Genomic DNA, 19,374 nt, shown 5'->3' on the forward strand with positions numbered 1-19,374 from the left:
AAAGCAGTGCATTGCAGACGCATGCAGGAGAAAATTGTTTTGATATCTCTAGCTTTTAGTTGCTTCCCGGGTATAAAAGGAGAGGAGCTTCGTCATGCTGCTAACTTAAGAACATTGGCCTGCCAAACGTAGAGTGAGGAACTGTGTCACACGAGATATCACTCCCCGTGGCAGATTAAAACTCTAAGGACAAATTACGCACTACAAATGGTCGCTTGCCGGCTACCGGAACACCTAAATACGCTACATCGTAAAAATATTTGTTATTAGTAAGCCTAGCATGACATCTTTAAGTATTTCCTTTGTTTCAACGAACAGTATCGTTCTACATTGTTTTTGATTGCTATAGCAATGTGTGCATCTCAAGATATTTGTAACTGTCTTTCCAAGCAGCGCAAGTAATTGGCCCAACATTGGAGCCGTATTGGCAAAGGCCGGCCCTACAAAGAACCAGGATGAGACCATCCTGTTGCAATATTGGGCTGATGACCTGTGCTGCTTGGGTTTCGATGTTACTGTAATTTCGTCGCCTGATATGCACCCGATATTACCCTGATGTCTTTGTACATGTAGGGGCCGACGGTTTGTCAAGCCCTTACGGCTTTTTTGCTAGGTCCTCTTAATCCTTGCGCTGAATAAATTACTAGTATTATTACTTGCTTCCATACGGCATGTCACTGTAAGCGACAACACAATAATTTAACCGTTTCTTTATGCGGTACTTGTGGTGCGAAGAGACTTCCTCTGATTTTAAATGTGAGGAAAAATATAACCTCCCATAAATAAGCGCGGCACAAAAATTACGCTCAGAGCAACTGCAGCCTCTTCTAGTACATTCAGCCGATGTTTACGGCCACAAACAGCCACTAGTAGTTTGTTTCGTGATTGAGTGGGCGGAGTTTTAGATCCAGAAGTAAGTCATTGTGATCTAGTGATAAGCAGAGGTTATAAGAGGTCATAATTTCTTAGTGGCTGCCCCGCCCGTTCGCACCATCCCTGCTCTAAGCCCTCTCTTAGCGTTCACCTGCGCTTATTGTGACCTCTCAGGCTCTCTGAGCTGCGCTATCTTCGGTCGCCGCGGCGCGGCACTGTTTGCTGAAGTTTTTCATTGCGCCTTTGATCACTATGGTATAGTGCATAGCCGTTTGTTGGAGGCACGGGAGACGAGGGTGGATGCAAGAAAGTTGTGTGGTTCGAAAAAATACAAGGAAACATTCCTAACGATATGCGAAGGTTTCTAATTATAGTTTCAGTATATAATTAATGAGGGCAAAATTCCTTAAATATTCTTCGGACGTCCCTATTCTGAAGGATGACAATTCAGTACCTGCGCTAACGAGATCGCGATGATATAATCTTAAACGAACTATGTACTGTAATCCTCAGCAGGCAACCTGAAGCTCTACCCTCAGTTAAGTGCAAACGCAACCATGAATACAGAGACGGAGAGCAAGGACGACGCAGACGTTGCAAAATTGTGTATATCATCAAAGAAGTGTATCTGTCTGCCTGCATTGCCCACGCTATGAGCAACATAGATACATAGTCAGCAAAGTTCCTTTCTATTACAAAGCTTCAACTTAATTCTTAGAGGTAGCTCTTTCTATGAAATATATTTTTCCGGTGTCGCTCCTAGTCGGCCTCTTGGTATGCAAAGCGTTTACTTTTAATAAGAGGTCCACTCTCGGTCTATATGAACAACAGTTGGCGATTTTTCTAAACTGAAAATGAACTTAGCACCGTCCTGTCCAATTGGTTTCTTTTGTGCGAGTACTTTGTGCAGAATTTCGTTACACCGGAACGGGGCAGATTGCCGAGACAAATGTTTATAGGCACAAAGGTCACAAAGAAATTTACGCTTGCCTTCTAGGCATGGAAGAAGATATTGATAAAACACAAGGGTGGAGGAAGAGATGAGTCACGACGGCAATAGGCGCTCATGCTCATTACGCCACTTCTATTTGTCCATTCTCTTGCCCAGTGATAATTATTTGGCTATACATCACCAACTTTCCCCACAAAACTCTCTCCTGGCTCCAGACGGACGTGATATCAGCCTTCCGTATGCGCGTATGCTTTCATGCGAAACTAGTTCGTCATTCATATACTCCAGCAGTTTTTACATTCGTCAAGATGCATTCTCGAAGAAGGAAGTCACCATGAGTTCTGAGTTATCTAAGCTTCCATTTCGCGTTCCGTTCTTTTGTCTCTTTCTTTTGATAAACCGCGTCCTTAATAAGTTAGCATACGAGCGTCACCGCTTGCCAAATATCAGAGCTGTTGTCAAGGGCCATGCTGCCAGAGATAAAGGATCAAAGTAACCTAAATAAAAAAGAATATACATACCACTAGTTCCAGTAGAGCATCAGCAAAACCAATAAGTGTGTGTTGGTATGGTCGCATCTCGGCCTACAGCGCGACTATGATGACAACATTAAAGAACAGCAGGAAAAACAAAATGAGTACTAATTGTGGTTTCACACTGTCACAGGTCGTCGACACAAAAACCGGCAGCGTGCTGGGCCCGAAGGAGTGCGGCGAGATACTGGTGCGCTCACAGTACATCATGACCACCTATTACAAGAACAGCCAAGCCACCGCCGCTGCTATCGACGCTGATGGGTGGCTGCGCACAGGTACGCTGCCAGTTTGTCCAACAGTCACGTGGCACTTAGGCACAATTTGAGAAAAGTACCTCGCGCGCCATGCGTGCGAAAATCGAGGTCGGTCAGATTTTGATATTCCATATTCCTGGAGACTTTTAGTAGTGTCTGCGTAAAAAACGCCTAAACGGTTGAAAAGCGCATGCCTGCAGAGGTAACTGAAACATGAATCCAAAGACTTAATTTGCTCCCCTCGAGGTTTATTCGTGCTACCTGCAAATCGTGTCGGCAAAATTGGCCAGGATTTCTACGGTTGTAGGGCTCCATTTGCAAGTGACGGACCTTTTGAACTTTAGTTTAGATTTTTTGTATGCGGCTCTGTATTTATGTTTGGTTGCGCTCATTAATTACCATAATTTGCTAATTTAATTACAAAGTGATCACAAATTCCTGTAAAAATCTACCATTTTGATAGATTCAGCAATCAAGGGACTACTAGGGACGATATACTGCAACTTCACAACGTTACGTGGCTGTGGCGTTGCTTGGAATTTAGGCATTGCACACGCAAAAAAAGGTCAGAAAAGAACAGAAAATTGAACATGTTAGTTTTCGTTCTCTGCCATTATGTACACTGTTTCACACTGGGGACACTTCTATAAGGATAATCCCGCCTGTGCGGAAATACCGCCATCGCTTTCACCGATTATCTCATCCTATTAACTTCACGAATCTTGTCGCTGAAGGAACAACACGACTGCCCGACGATGTAGATATTCAGAAGTACTTGTATTTGGGCGTGTTGGTTCATATCTTTTCAGGAGGACACAGGGGCGCAACAAAAACACACGGACAAGAAGTAGACAGGGACGAGCGCTCGTCCCTGTCTACTTCTTGTCCGTGTGTTTTTGTTGCGCCCCTGTGTCCTCCTGAAAAGATGTAGATATTGTAGCGAAGAAAAAGTTGAAGCGCGATTGCCGCGTGCCGACGACGACGCTGCTGCTGGCGGACCTGCCTGTTACTGTGTTCTCGTGCTCCTGCTATCACCACCTGTGCTCGCCGCCGGCCTTTACGTCAAGCAAGCCGTGACATTTGGTGCAGGTGTTGGGTAACGCATCTCATGCAACGCACCCCGCCTCGCAATTCGAGCCCGGTACTAAGTCCTGGCCGTCGGGTTTTCCTGGAGCCCTCGGAAGAAACAAAGACTCGCGCTAGCCGACGTCAGCAAGGCCAAGCGCCGGAATTCAGACTCTTGCCCCAGGGATCAAGGACATCTAGGACCAACGCCACCATGCCGTCCCAGTTACAACACACCGACCCCGCGAGTGCACCGAGGATCGTCTACTTGCATGTCACCTCAAATCTCTCGCCCCGTTCTTGGCGATGGACTTGATGTTGAAGATTGGGTCCAGCACTATGCACGGGTAGCTCGACATAATGGGTGGACACCCAACCAATGTCTGCAGAACCTGTACTTCTCCTTAGATGCCACAGCGAAATACTGGTTCGAGAACCACGAGGCTTCGCTAACATCATGGGCAACGTGCAGGAGCGAACTGTTACGCGCATTCGCGAACCAGCACCGGCGACAGCATGCTGAAGGTCTGCTCCACGCTCGTATCCAGGCTCCCACCGAGAGCGTGAGAAGTTTTGTCGAAGCCGTACTGCGTCTGAGTGCCCGCGCTGATCCTCGGGCTACAGAAGAGAAGAAGGTGCGGGCCTTGATGAGGGGTATCCGGAATGACATCTTTGGAGGCCTTATCTGCAATCCTCCTACCACAGTCGCCGAATTCGTCGTTCGTCGCTGAAGCTATCGACATCGAGCACGCATTGGAGACAAGAACCATGGAGTCACTTTCAGCGACTGAGCGCCCTTCATGTCGTCTCAAGTTTTGTTTCCTCTGGCCTGAGCGGTGTTGTCCTCGCCGATATTCGCGAAATTATCCGCGACGTCGTCAGAGAGGAGCTGAAAAGGCTGTTCCCAGCTCCTAACAGCCTGCATCTGTCTCCATCGCGACGGCTGTTTGGGACGAACTGCGACGTCTGCTGGCGTCCGAAGACGTACCCATTGTAGCTGCAGCCGACCAACTATCTCTGACCTACGCCGTCACCGTCCGTCGTCCACCTCCCGTACATCGTAAGTACCAGACCGCTGCCGATTCCGGCTCTCGACACCACGAGTTCGTTCCCCCGTCTGATGCACGCCTGGAACCGCTGGGCTGCAGGAAAACCGACATCTGGAGGACTGCAGACCGGAGGCCGCTGTGTTTCCACTGCGGTGATCCTGACCACATGTGCCTCTACTGTCCGTACCGCGAACTCGGACTTCGAGGTTTCAACCGGGCTGATCAGCGCCCCCGCCACGGTGAACAGCCCCGCGAGATACAGGACTACCTTCGACGCTCTCCATCGCCAGTGTAAGCTCCATCTCGCACCTCTAGGTCGCCGCCCCCTCGCCGCTCATCACCCCCTTCTCGCGGATCCCGCCGTGAGATCCTTGCGCCGCTCCGGGAAAACTAAGTACGGCGACGCCTGGAGGTGACGTTGCTGGTGTTGCACGCAGCAAATAACCTCCGCCTGCGTTGGAATGTCCCCGCTCAACTGATAGCACCCTTGGAAGCGAAGACTGTTCTGTGGCCTCTAGCGATGTACACGTTTTAATCGACGGTCGTGACGTAACGGCGCTTGTCGGTACCGGTGCCGACTACTCAGTCTTCAGCGGCAACTTCTCTCGGCGTCTTCGCAAGGTTATCACCCAGAGAGACGGCCCACCGTTACGTACCGCGGGAGGTAACCTCGTAAACTCTGTTGGCAAGTGCACTGCCCCCGTTGAGATTCACGATGAGACATGTCCAGCCACATTCGTGATCTTGGAGAATTGCTCCAAAGATGTTATTTTGGCATGGAGTTTCTCCGTGAGTATGGCGCTGTAATCGACGTAGGGAGGAACAAGTTGACCCTCCGCGCTGCGATGAAAGTTGATGCCGACCATGTTCACTTGCCGCCGTTGTCGACAGTTTTTCTTCCCGTCCGAGCCAATACAACCGCATGTGGCGAAGGCGTTCTCGAAGGAAGTGTCCAGATGCTACTTACGCGGGGAATCTCCAATGTTCAACGTGGGCGTGCCAAAATTTCAGTGACCAACTTCAGGAACGAGCTGTAGCACCTGACGAAAGGGGTAGTTATAGCCCAACTAGATGAACCTAGCGACCTTCGCGCTGCCTGAGGAGGAGGCCCCGCCCGGGTCATGTGACATAACAACGTTGAACCTGGACATCGATCCCAAGCTTGAGCCTTCCCACACACGCGAACTGCTCTCTCTTTTGCATCGGTACCACAATTGTTTCGCGACGACATCCCGAGTTCGCCAGACGCCCGTCGCCAAGCATAGAATTATGGTCGACACCACGACGCGCACGTTTCACCAACCGCCGTACCGCGTTTTCATGAAGGAGAGAGAAACCATTCAAGAGCCAGTGCGCGAAATGATTAACGACGACGTCATCGAGCCATCCAACAGTCGGTGGGCCGCCCTAGTAGTACTGGTAAAGAAAAAAGACGGGACCCTTCGATTTTGCGTCGACTACAGGCGACTCAATAAGGTGACCAAGAAGAACGTGTATCCACTACATCGCATCGACGACGCTCTCGACCGTCTCCGTCATGCACGCTATTTTTCGTCCATCGACTTGAACAGTGGATACTGGCAGATTGAAGTGGATGAGCGCGACCGCGAAAAGACCGCATTTATAACACCGTATGGACTCTACGAGTTTAAGGTCATGCCGTTTGGCCTGTGTACAGCGTATCTCGTGTATCTGGATGTCGTCGTCATCTTGTCCAGCACTTTCGCTGACCATCTTGTGCGCCTTGAAGCGGTTCTTCAAGATCTTCTGACCGCCGGACTCACGCTCAAGCCTTCGAAGTGCCGCTTCGCATAGAGTGAGCTGAAGTTACTAAGTCATGTCGTCAGTCAAATGGGTGTAAACCCCGATCCAGAGAAAACGGCTGCCGTAGAGTCCTTCCCTCCACTATCCGACAAGAAGACTGTCCGCAGCTTTCTCGGCCTCGGCGCGCACTTCAGACGTTTCGTTCGCAACTACGCCCAGATCGCAGCGCCACTTTAACGCCCTACGAAAGATAGCGTCGCCTTTGAGTGGACCGAGGAGGAGCAATCAGCATTCTGCCAATTAAAGCATGCTCTTGCAGCGCCTCCCGTACTAGGCCATTTCGATCAAGGCGCCGACACTGAACAACACACGGACGCCAGCAACCAAGGACTAGGGGCAGTGCTTGTGCAATTCCAGGACGGCGCCGAGCGGGTTATTGCCTACGCGAGCCGAGCTCTTTCGAAGGCGGAGGGCAGTTACTCAATAACTGAAAAAGAGTGTCTCACTGTCATCTGGACGATCACCAAATTCCGGGCCTATATGTACGGTCGCCCTTTTCGCGTCGTTACCGACCACCATTCGCTGGGCTGGCTCGCCAATGTCAAAGATCCCGCAGGCCGCCTTGCTCGGTGGAGCCTGCGGCTACAGAATTATGACGTCACGATCACCTACAAATCCGGCCGCAAACATAATGACGCTGACTGTTTGTCTCGAGCCCCCGTGAATCCGGCGCCAGGGGGCGATAATGACGACGAGGACGGCTTCTTTGGGGCATAGGACACGACAGATATGGCTAATCGGCAACTCAAAGATCCTCATATTCGTCAGCTGAAGGCACACCTGGAAGGCCACGAAGACGTGGTGCCCGGCGTTTTCCTGCGTATTCTGCCGACATTCCGGATTCTGCACGGCGTATTGTACAAGCAAAACTTCGACAGCAGCCCAAGGTCATGGCTCCTTGTTGTGCCAGAAGACTTGCGCGATGAGATGGCTGAAGCTTGTCATGATGATCCTACTGCTGGTCACCTTGGCTGCAGCCGAACACTTGCACATAATCGAGAAAAGTATTAGTGGCCGGAACTTCCTAAGTACGTCCGTCACTACGTAAAAACTTGTCGAGAATGCCAAAGGAGGAAAAGACCTTCTACACGACCACCTGGACTTCTCCAGCCACTCGACCCACCACATGCTGTGTTCCACGCAATCGGAATAAATTTTCTCGGCCAATTTATAACGTCGAAGTCGGGTAACCGGTACATTATCATAGCCACCGACTACCTAACCAGATACGCCGAGTCTTGAGCACTTCCGTCAGTGACGGCTGCTGAGGCAGCTCATTTTTTTATTGAGTGTATTGTGCTCCGTCATGGTGCCCCTGCCATTTTGATCACTGACCGGGGTGCCGCGTTTCTGGCACAGATCACACAGGAGATCCTCCCTCTCGGCTACACCAGCCACCGCCGAACTACGGCGTACCCCCGCAAACCAATGGGCTGACAAAGAGGCTGAACAAGACGATGGCTGGCATGATCGCCATGTATTTGGACGTCTTCCATCGTAGTTGGGACGAGGTACTGCCCTACGTTACATTCGCGTACAATACCGCAGTCCAGGAGAAGACAGGTATGTCCCCTTTCCAACTGGTGCATGGCAGACAGGCCACCAAAATGCTTGACGCTACGTTGCCTCACGAGCCTTCGTTCGACGTAGTCGATGATGCCCGTCTAGTCTGCGAGCGCACGGAGGAAGCTCGGCAACTCGCTCGACTCCGCCTCCGGCACCAACAGCATACAGACGCTAGTCGGTACAATCTCCGTCGACGTGACGTCCATTTTTACCCCGGGGACAAGGTCTGTATGTGGACGCTGGTACGCCGTCGAGGTGTCTCCGAGAAACTCATGAAGCGCTACTTTGGCCAGTATACGGTTCTTCGCCACATCGGTGACCTGAACTACGAGGTGCTGCCCAAAGAAATGCGACCGTCATATCGTCGTTCCCCCGGCCTGAAACTGTGCACGTTGTCCGGCTTAAGCCGTATTACGCGCGATAACCCCCTGCATTTCCCAATGCCTTCTACATCGGCCAGCAAGTTTTCTGGGCCCCTTTGTGGTTTTCCGCCAAGAGCTTTTTTTGCTCTCGGGTTAACATTGGGACGATGCTTGTTTATAGGGGGAGGTAGTGTAGCGAAGAGAAAGTTGAAGCGCGATTGCTGCGTGCCGATGACGACGCTGCTGCTGGCGGACCTGCCTGTTTCTGTGTTCTTGTGCTCCTGCTATCACCACCTGTGCTCGCCGCCGGCCTCTACGTCAAGCAAGCCGTGACAATATTTTGTTTACGTAGGCTGCATCGTCCTCGTAAATTGGATACGCTGAACACAGACTCTTACCAAGTGGTTATTTTCCTAATTACTGAAGTTTGCTAGAAGAATCAAAAGAAATTTTAAAATGTGTGGTCGCTTGAGCAACGGCCCTCTTGCTCAATTTATACTCGGCCACACAAAGGGGAATTTTGGTAAATGGTACTTTTAATGCAGTTCGTCATCTTTATCTCATGCCGTATGTTGCAGCTATCCGTCGCTTTCTCATCTATGCATCTATCTGGCGCCTTTGTAAAGAGTCTTATCAGCTGGGAAAATCACCAACACGTCGTATCTGCGACTCAAATCCTTGCAACGCTGCCATAAAGCATGTAGGGAGTAGTAATCGCCATTCATGTCATCAGACAGCAGCTCGAAATCAGACTAAATCTGGAAAAAAACTCTCTCGTAGTGCAATGGTGACATCCGAATGCCTGTTGCCGAATGGCACTTTACGCATTATTTAACCTTATGTTCTGAAGGCTTACAGGCGCAACACGAAGACGGAAGAAAGCAATGTCAGTTTCATTACTAATGTGTGAAGCTGAATGGAACCTTACGAAAGGTCTAGCTGAATGAGGAAAGTGCTTCCGGCAGATGTACCCACCATTTATACGTAGTTCAAAATCTACAAACTGGACGCTTCTCATTCTGGGGGCTTCCACGAAACAGTAACGTCTTAACCGTTCCTCACAATTGTGCCTTCTCTGTCGCTTCGAAGTGTGGGTCACTATTCCAGGTAACCAGAAGAACTCCATCTCGTCGATTATGCAAGCAGCAGCCTTTTATTCTCTCGGAATGAATACAGCTGTACGCAATTTAAACAGACGGCTATGTTACACGAATCTTAAGCTTGGGATGCGATATTTCTAAAACTGATAACGTCTCATCATACTAAACAGAATTAGCAGCTAAGGGTGGCGTATTTTTTCGGACATGGCCAATAGGCTCAAAACCTAGCCGTGTTTCGCGACTCAGTAGAATCCGTACAGTGTTTGCATTTCGTCCAGAAAAAGCTTATTTGAGGAAAAATTGTCACTTTAAATCGTAATCTACCACAGCCACTATGAGGGAAGCCACGGAGTGCGGAGCGGTTTCTTTCTTCACGAGGCGGAAACAACATTACTGGGAAACGACGGGACCAGAAAAAGCCGTTGAAAAGAAGTTGCGACAATGACCACTACCCAATATTAAAAGGCAGACGCTACGCTAACGAATTCTAGATCGTGAACGTTGTTGTGCTCGCGCTCCCTTCCGGAATGCTGTTGAGTTCGGCGAATTTGGACATGGGGAGGATACCCTGAAAACTACCGCGAAGGTGAATGAGCCCTCTGGAAGAAACGTGGCTGCAGGAATGTCGGAAGCAGCGACGATAATAGCGTCTCCACGTGTTCGAACATGCCATCGGGTCGACGAACGGAGTGTTGTCCTCTTCAGCCACGCTGGGGTTGAACAATTGCCCGAGAGCTGCGCCTTCGACAGAGGTTCCACGTTCCGGTGATCAGACGACGAAGTACAAGATCTTTCAACCCCTGCTGGGAGACAGCCCGGATACCTGTGTCACGCAGGCGCCTTCCGGTTCCACATGGGCGCAGTCCGGACCCACGTGCGCGCCCACCTGGAGGCCGTGTGGACGACAACGTGACCGGGTCCTGTTCCCTTTCCATCGAACGAGCTGCGTGAGAACATCAGGACCGCCCTGTCATGGGTGGTACCATCAGTGCCATCGTTTGATTGGACATCATCCTTCGAACTTTATTCCCCAGCTAGGGATCTGGGGAATACGAAGAGTATTTAACGAGCTGCTGGTTTGGCACCAGAGGAGAGCCTCCCTCTTTTAGAGATACCCTTTGCTGGGAGAGACTCCCGACCGCTAAGAAGCTCCCTTTAATGAGAGGCACTCTCAGTTGCATTTACTTGTACATTCTGTAAATAGTCTTTGTATAAAGTTTTCTAAGTTTTCTTCCTCCGATCGTCCTCGTCTTTTCTCTGGCTCAGTCACGCCACCTGAATTCCAACAACGCGTAACGTCCGAGGGTAGTAGGTGTAAATCACTCGCATCCTATTGCGCTCCAATGCTTGAACCATTCAATGGAGCTTCCTTTCCTCCCGAATTACGGCCCTCATTAGATGAAGTAACACCCCCAGCAAACGGTGGCCCTGAATGACCTGAACTCTAGGTTATTCTTTAACCATCGGAGCTGCTGAGAACTCTACCTGCAACGCAAGGGACTGTGAAAAGCCGTGATGTATCAGCTTTTCAAATGCTCCATCGCAAATGCGCTTGCCCTCTTTCTGAATAGAAGAATAATCAAGCACTTGTCGGATCGCTCGTAAGGTGAAAAGGCCTCGAAGACACTTGCGTCCTTTGTTAAGCCTAATTGTTTGACGAAACGCGTTGAATGGCTACCTTTTTATGTCTTTTTCTCCGCCCTGTGTGTTTCTTTTCCCATTTCGTGTCATTGCGTTGGGTACCAGCACGACTGTATCTAGATGACCCTCCTTACCTGTCTGCCGTTTCTGTTCCCTTTCGCACATGTGCATTTTTCCGAGTGTATGTGCGCGCATACGGATGATAAGGTTGCAGTGTGAACACTTCTACCACTGGCGCAAAGAACACAGAGCACATTAAACGCCATTTTACATTCTCCGCACTTGACAAGTGTTCGGGCCAATTACTGTGGCCAGAGTCATCTTAACTTATGTGTCGCCAGTACCCGGATGGTTTTGGTGCGGACTTCTGGGGTCGCAGGAGACATAGGCTATTACGATGCCTCCGGCCGGCTCTTCGTCACGGGTCGGCTGAAGAGCATCATCAAGTGCATGGACACCAAGGTGGACCCGTTCGAAGTAGAACAGTGTCTGCTGGAGCTGAAGCCTGTGGCCGAGGCAGCCGTCCTGGGCGTGCCACATCCTTTCTTCGGCGAGGCGCCCGCCGCCATTGTCGTGCTCCAGGAAGGCTACGCAGGGGACCTTGAGCAGCTCTCGAGGCAACTTAAGGACCACGTGGCGGGTATGGCGACTAGCCTTGCATGTTTGCAATAACACTGTTATTCTCCCTCCCTCCCCCCCCTCCCCCCCCCCCCGGCGTTGGCGCCTGGCGCGTTCTTTGGGAATACATTTGATTAACTCGGGTGCAGCTTGCCATTAATACAGCGCAGAACATATTGGGGGCATATTTCAGCTTTGACCACCCTGATAGCCTGGTCTGAAGTTAGCTACGAGCTCCTGAAGAAGACATACTGCCTTTGCAAGACTTTAATCTTGCAGAGCGCACTGCTGTGCACCGCACCAGTTTATCCGGACGTGATGAAAGGGTTATGAACTTTTCATGGGTTTTTAGCGAAAGGCGACCTTCCGAACTTCAATTTTTATTTTATTATTGCTGATATAGCCCCGTGATTAGGCAGGTTAATGGTGCAGTGGTCTTAACGCGATGCATGAATACTCTTTAGCATCGCCTTTCAGGATATAAACTGTCTCAAATTTTAACCGCTGCCACTGACGGTGGCAGAAAAAAAAAGAGGGTGGGCGAAGCGGAAAAGAATAGGGATGATTTATGCCCACTCTCTGAATTGCAAAGTGAAAAATTGCCAATTCAGAGAGTGAAGAAGGGAAAAAAATACAGAGAGCCAAACTAGAGCCGAAAGCGCGCAATAATTAAACATATTTATTCTACACGGGTAATTAGAAAAAAACATATCAGTGCATTCTGATTTTGTTTCTGATTGGTACGCATATCAGGACAAAAGGTGTCGAGGTGCGCCCGCAGCAGGTGAACTGGTTCGGTGCGTCATTCCGGTGATGATTCGATTGAGTTGAAGCAGGTTTATTTCATTCCAATTTTCACTAAATAGCTGAAAGAGGGTCACACTAATATCTCAAGAATTCTTATTGGCCTGGTGAATGGCATTCTCAGACTGCCGAATCAGCATCAAGCAGCGCGAAGTTTATTTTCTATATAATACTCTTCTCTCATTTTGTTGGACTACAAATCGGGTGCCGTTTTGGCACTGCCTAGTGCAGCTATCGGCGGCTTAACTATCGCGGTAAATCCTCTGATTTTGCCTCAAAACAAGAAACGCTTCCAATGTTGCACCAAGAGTAAGGCTCAACAGTGTTCCGAAACCGTTCGGAACGGTTCCTTAAAAGCATTCTGCTTCGAATTCAGTTACAAGAAGCCAAAGAAAATGTGAGGTCGCTTTGGTTCCACTTCCGGGCAGAAATATGGTTTTGTTCCAGCTTCGGTTCGACACTCGGCTCAAAAGGCGTGGCCAAAAACATTCCGTCAGATAAGCAACCTTTAGTTCTGCGCATTTTTGTAGCGATACGCTGCTTGAGGCTGTCGATGTGTTGCTTCACATGCGAAACCGATTCCAGAGACAGTCTCGAATGACCTTCAGACAAACCATGTGCTGTCCCAATAGCATAGCGTTGAGCCACCAGGCGACGCAACGATAGGGTCTCGCTTAGCTGCAGCAAATATCCTCTCATACATCAGCTTGCAGCGACGAATCATGAAAATGCATTCAGACCAGCAAGGATGATATTCTGCACATTGTACACAGATTTTATTTCGTTTAACCTCTTCTCAAATCCGCCCCAGCAAAAAGCTTGTAGTAAACGTGAATTCCGAGATGCTGTTGAAAATCTTCTGCGAAATTCCTATATATTAAAGAGGCGTTAAAGAAAAAATCGGTAGGGCAGTTAAGACTGCTTATGTGTGAGAATACGAAAACATCCACCTGCTGAGTCATAGTAAGTTGCAGAATGACGTAGTCATGGGGCATCACTACGAATACAAAGCATGGCTATCCATACTTTGTACAAACTCTATACAACTTAAATTACGTTGCTCTTTAGGCGCTGAGTCATGCGTCATGATAATGACTACACGTCTGGATTACGATAATTGTGAAGTGTTGAATCATACTACTTCGCAGAGTAATTCAGTCCTCAGTCATCACTATGACTGCGCGTCATGACTACGAATATTTTGTACAAATTTCTCTATCCAGCTTACATTACATTACTCTTAAGCTGCTGAGTAATGATACAGTGCAGAATAAGTATTAGCCATGAGTAAAGACTATGACTACGCGGCATCTCCTTCATAGATCATCGTACATTTGGTTTTATAATTCGTGACTATACATGTTCGCTTAGAAGTGTTGTGGCATGAAACACCGGGCTTTTGATATCCTCAGAGTTTCGTACCACAAGTGGCGGACCCGAGCTTTCGTACTAGTGGGCCATAAAATGCTTTTGAATTAGAACTGCATAGCTACGAAGATTGATTAGCAACCGAAAGGTGTTTATTTTATCTTAAGATACGTGTATTAATACGGGAGTAAAGGCCCTTTATAAGGACAATATTTGCTCCCCGGGTATTCCTGCTTCTAGTGTCTTAAATAGGTCAAATGATTTACTGACTCTCATAGTGCAGGGGCTTTCGACATAGCTCAAGAGCGCATTGAGAGCACACTCATATATTTTTCCTGTATACGTCATGCATGCCTAAGAAATCCCGCTTTGTATTGTGTCCCCAGAACTTTTCGTGAATTTTTCACAGAAAGGCAAATAGCTTTGCTTGCACCAGGAGAATAAGATACTGATTATTAGAAAATGTTTAAGCCTAGAGGGCGTGCAAGCGGTCACTCGAACCTGTTAACTTTGACGCTGTTTGATTTCAATGTATATTCGCTGTGTTTCTCGTTTTTGTTTTCGAATTTGCGACTTGAAACTTTGTACTAGAGTAAACCAGTGACGTGTTACATAATTTTTTTTTGCTTAGGCATGAACTATATGTATTTCTACGACTACATAACCTTTTATATATATCCGCCGCTATGTATGTGAAATGCCCACCGTTTTTTTTTTTCAGGAAAGCTGGCCGTTTACAAGCAGCTTTACGGCGGTATTGCCTTTGCTACAAAACTGCCCAAAAACAGGAGAGGCAAGCTGCTGAGGCGCTGCCTTCTCGACGAATTCTTGAACTTTCAGAAGCTAAGCCCCATTTATTGAATATGCAGGTGGCAGTTGAATGTACTGGTGTATTGTATGCATGGAATGTATTGCTCTTGTCGATGTGGCTTCCTTCTGTTAATCCTGGTGTAAAAAAACTTGAGGCATAAAATAAAGTTTTAAGTAACCAACTTCTGCACCTTTTTATTTTAGGTACTATATTTGTAAATTGCTTACCCGTATGACATGGAAGATAACGGTCTAAATTATTCGCTATGTATACTGAACCAAAGCACGGTTCCTTGGAACATCCGGAAATGGGAAATAACTGAGAGGCAGCGTTGATAGGCGGGGTTGTGAGGAGTCTGCCTGCACATTGCAGCCCGCAGACCTGCATACGGTTACACTACTCGAACGCATGCTCCAGTACCTTTCAGTATTCAAAAATAATAAAAGAATAGTTCTGTTAGGTGAGCTTTTTTATGCATATCCAGAAAAGATACAGGAACGGAAAACACGGAGGTGGACGAAGTGAGACCGTGGTACTAGCGATCGTCCCGGTCAATTAATTTACCTGTGTCCATACTTCGCGCTCCTGTATCTTTCCTGGGCAGATAATAAATATTAAGTTTTAAGTAACCAACTTCTGCACCTTTTTATTTGATGTACTATATTTGTAATTTATTTACCCGCAGAACATGGAAGATAACAGACTAAATTAGTCGCTATGTATACCGAACCAAAAGCAGGGTTCCTTGGCGCATCCTGAAATGGGAAATAATTGAGAGGCAGCCTTGGCCTGCCGGGCTGTGAGGACTCCCCCTGCACATTGTAGCGCTCAGACCTGCATACAATTACACCACTCTAATGCATGCTCCAGTACCTTTTAGTATTCAAAAATAATAAGCGAATAGTACATTTAGCTGCGCTTTTTCATGCATGTCCAGGAAAGATGCAGGAACGCAAAATACGCACGTGGCCGAGGTGAGAGCGTGGCTCAAGGGATCGTCGCGTTCAATAAACTGGTCCGTGTCGATACTTCGCACTCCTGTATCTTTCCTGGGCAGATAATAAACTTATGCGAACTAATCTTTGTTGCCGAGAAGAAATACGAAACTGCGATGATATTTCAAACCTCCGAGTTCCGACCTGTGTGACTGCCTGTGGTAGTTTGGCCATTAGTTTATACAGCACGCCGGTGTGAGTCGATATCGTTTCTTGTGGCGTGGGTTAGTAGCGCACAGCTACGAGTAGCAACGAACACACACGACGCCTTCCATGGAGCGCCTGAATTATTTTAAGAAGAGATTTTGAGCTTACACACATGCGACATTGTGTTATAAGGTCACGTCAAGAAATGCGAAAAGGTGCGACTTTTTCTGGCCTACAATGTCCATGAAGCCGCCAAGTACGACAGTCTTACAACAGGAGGTGCGCATTGGATTCTTCAATGTTAAAGCGTACTTGAATTGGCTTGGCGATAAATTTTCGAGTAGCTGGCAGCCCACTAACGGACCTTCTTGTTTTCTGTGAGACAGTCGGTGCCACAGAGCTTTTATTACAGAAAGCGTGGTATCGCTTCCCCCGCTGGGAACCAGGGGGTGCTTTTGATGTTCCGCGTCATTCCGCAAAGCCGCTAACTTTTAGATATGCATTAGAGGCCGTAATAGTTAGCATTTCAATGCGTTATTCATGCAAATAGACGTCGTGAAAATTTTTAGCCTTTTGGAAGTTACTACAGTGTGCACCGTAGAGCAGAGGGCCACCCTAATAAACCATGAAAGAACAGAGCAGAGCATGCTTCCACAGAGAGTCCTGGAGGAGGGTATACATTATAATATCTAGCAGTTTGTATTTCAATTCCAACAATGCACGAACTACGCACTAGGGGACTATATTTTATGCGTCTTTTATTACCATGCACTTTTCCTTAAGAGCCGTGACATGAGTAGAGCATATGCTGATTACCGCTGCTGCACGTCTTTCTGAACGTAGTTAGATTGTTACTACACCGGTTATTCCGTCTCACCAAATAAGGGCTCTTGTAATATCACGTCTAGCTACTGGAACTCCTGTGGCTAAAGGTGGCCAGCAGTTAACAGCTGTGTCGCATGGATTGCTTGCGTATCGTAGGCAGTTCAATTTTTTACTTATGGTACATCCATCATGTGTGTTTCAAGCGGAACAGCAGAGTAGCATTTACGTGCTGCCTTACTTTTCTCTTTTCTTTCGGGCTTCAACAGGATTATTGGGGTATCCGGCTCGGCTGATATAATTAAAGAACGGAGAGCAAAAATAGCATGCCGTCATTGACAGTCCTCCCAGACAAATGAGATAAGATAAGGGATGGTTACATTTACTTGCATACAGTCTACTTTCGGCGATGAAACACGCATATACCTTTGTACTGAAGCACTTTATTCTGTTCTAGAACGTGCTGGCTTCGGATACCTGTAAAGGAAGAAAATAGCCTCTTTCTTATTCGTGACTGAACAACATAACTCTCAGTTTGCGGAAAAAGAGAGACTGCCACAATAATTTCCCTTCGGCTAAATGCGACCCCTAGCATTGTGATGGCAATCTAGCTTGATATTTGTGTGCCTGAAACTGAAAACGTTTTATGGGGTTTAACGTCCTAAAGCGACTAAGGCTATGAGGGACGCCATAGCGGAATGCTCCTGATAATTTCTACCCCCCCCCCCCCCCCCACCACGGGTTTCTTTAATGTGCACTTACATCACACAGTGCACAGGTCTCTAGGATTTCGCCTCCATCAAAATTCAACTGCCGAAGGCAAGATCGAACCCTCGTCTTGCGGGTCAGCAGCCTAGCACCCTAATCCCTGAGCCTCTGCGGAGGCTAGAACATGTTTGATCGCGAAGAGGTGGAGTGCTGCGCCCACACGCTCTGTAAATTTTGCCAACACTTTGGTTACGGATAGATTAAAGTATACTAACAACAGAGACCTGAAATTTCTTCACAGCAATAGCTAGGAATGTTTTATAATGCACCCAAAATATTTGTTTGTTTCAAACGCTTCATCTTCTTTAAAAAAACTGTTCAAGTGTGCCCAAGTGAGGTTGTTTCTCTACTTTGAAGATCTTTATATGAATAAAAAAGGGTGCCAGAGCTGTAGTAACTTATGCCGTGTTCTAATAGGCAAGTGTGTCGAAATAAATAAGATAATGTTTATGTGAAATATGGGTAACAAGATATAGTAGCGTAAACTTAAGAAATGGATAAAAAACAAACTTGTGAAGACCAATGAAAACAATTGATATTTTAAAATTTTGGCCACATACCGTTCTCTCCACGTGCGTTCTCAAGCGTCAGAAACCTGTGGCGTAATGACTACAGTGCACTAGACACAGTCCGTCCTTGTGCAACTCTTGGTACACCATGTAGGTTCGAACAGTATACGACACATGTCAAATGCGTAGAAATTTTCCGCTTTGGATTAATTTCTACCACCTGGGGTTCCTTAGCGCGTACTGACACCCCGTAGGAGACAACAGGATCTCGCAGTTTTGCCACCACTAAAATGCCGCTCGTATTCAAGTACTCGTATTCGCTCCGTATTCTTTACTCACTACTCGTATTCACTACTGAGAAACTGAATTTTCTTGCTTATAAAGATTTTCTCCTAGAATTTGGGAGAAACAGTCCACCCAACCATTCGCAGCGCAGGGGGTATCAAATTTTGCAAAAATGGACTGGAAACAATAAAAACCAGATAAATCTTGAAAGCGGAACCTGTTGCGAGCAAAACGAGCCCAAGTAAGAAACTAGCCGAGGCGGTGCCAACGTAAACAGAGCTTTCACCTTCATTGAAGCGATCATGGCCAGAGTTAAAGTCATGAAGGCATTTTGGATACCACATAGGTACTATATTGTGGTGACTAAGCCCATATCAAAAGTAGTTCATTAGCGAAATGAAGATCAAGTCAATAAGCTATCCACAGAACCAAAGTGACACGGAAATAAGCTTAAAATTTACACTGAAACTGACCACACAGCTGATGGTTAATAAACAAATGTTTCAGTGTACATTACTGCTGCGAAAAAAATAGAAGCAAACATGGTTTTTGTGCTTGAACTACAGTATTAAAAAAGTCGTAGTTTTTGGTTACATCTGGCCGGTCTTCATAAAAGGAGAAGAAAGTAAAATTTTCTCCTTTCCCGTTTTAGATGCAGATGAAACGAAAACTATTGAAGTGGAGTAGTACATATCCACGCCGAAGGTTTTTGCAAGATGGATCTCATGAAAAAAATGATAGAAGATTAGCCCAGTTAGGCCAACTGAGAACTAAGTGCGCTCGCAGTTCGCATTTCCCATCGGTTCTAGCATACATATCAAGTGTTCATGGACAGCAGTCGTATGGATAAAGATAATGGGTTACTATTCAAATGTGAGGAATTGGTCATTCGCTCCTTTAATGGGCCCCTAGAGTCTTCCTTCCTCTCCTGGCGCAGTGCTCAAGCGATGCGCCCGTGTCGGTCTATGGGAGGCGCTTGCATGGGTGGGACTTGGGTAACTCGGTTTTGGTTGCAGTCTACGTTG

The 19,374-nt window shown here is 47.4% G+C and overlaps 1 protein-coding gene across 1 annotated transcript in view; it reads left to right on the plus strand.

The window, feature by feature from the left end:
- The window catches only part of LOC144094947 (uncharacterized), a 36,756-nt gene extending 21,752 nt beyond the window's left edge, over nt 1-15,004 (plus strand). Inside the window, exons 8-10 of the mRNA XM_077628815.1 lie at nt 2,492-2,636; nt 11,602-11,862; nt 14,734-15,004. Coding sequence (XP_077484941.1) covers nt 2,492-2,636; nt 11,602-11,862; nt 14,734-14,873 — 546 coding nt within the window. The 3' untranslated portion in view covers nt 14,874-15,004. The remainder of the gene's footprint in view (nt 1-2,491; nt 2,637-11,601; nt 11,863-14,733) is intronic.
- Nucleotides 15,005-19,374: the final 4,370 nt, after the last annotated feature.

Source organism: Amblyomma americanum, chromosome 6, assembly GCF_052857255.1.
Source record: "Amblyomma americanum isolate KBUSLIRL-KWMA chromosome 6, ASM5285725v1, whole genome shotgun sequence".
NCBI lineage: Eukaryota > Metazoa > Arthropoda > Arachnida > Ixodida > Ixodidae > Amblyomma > Amblyomma americanum.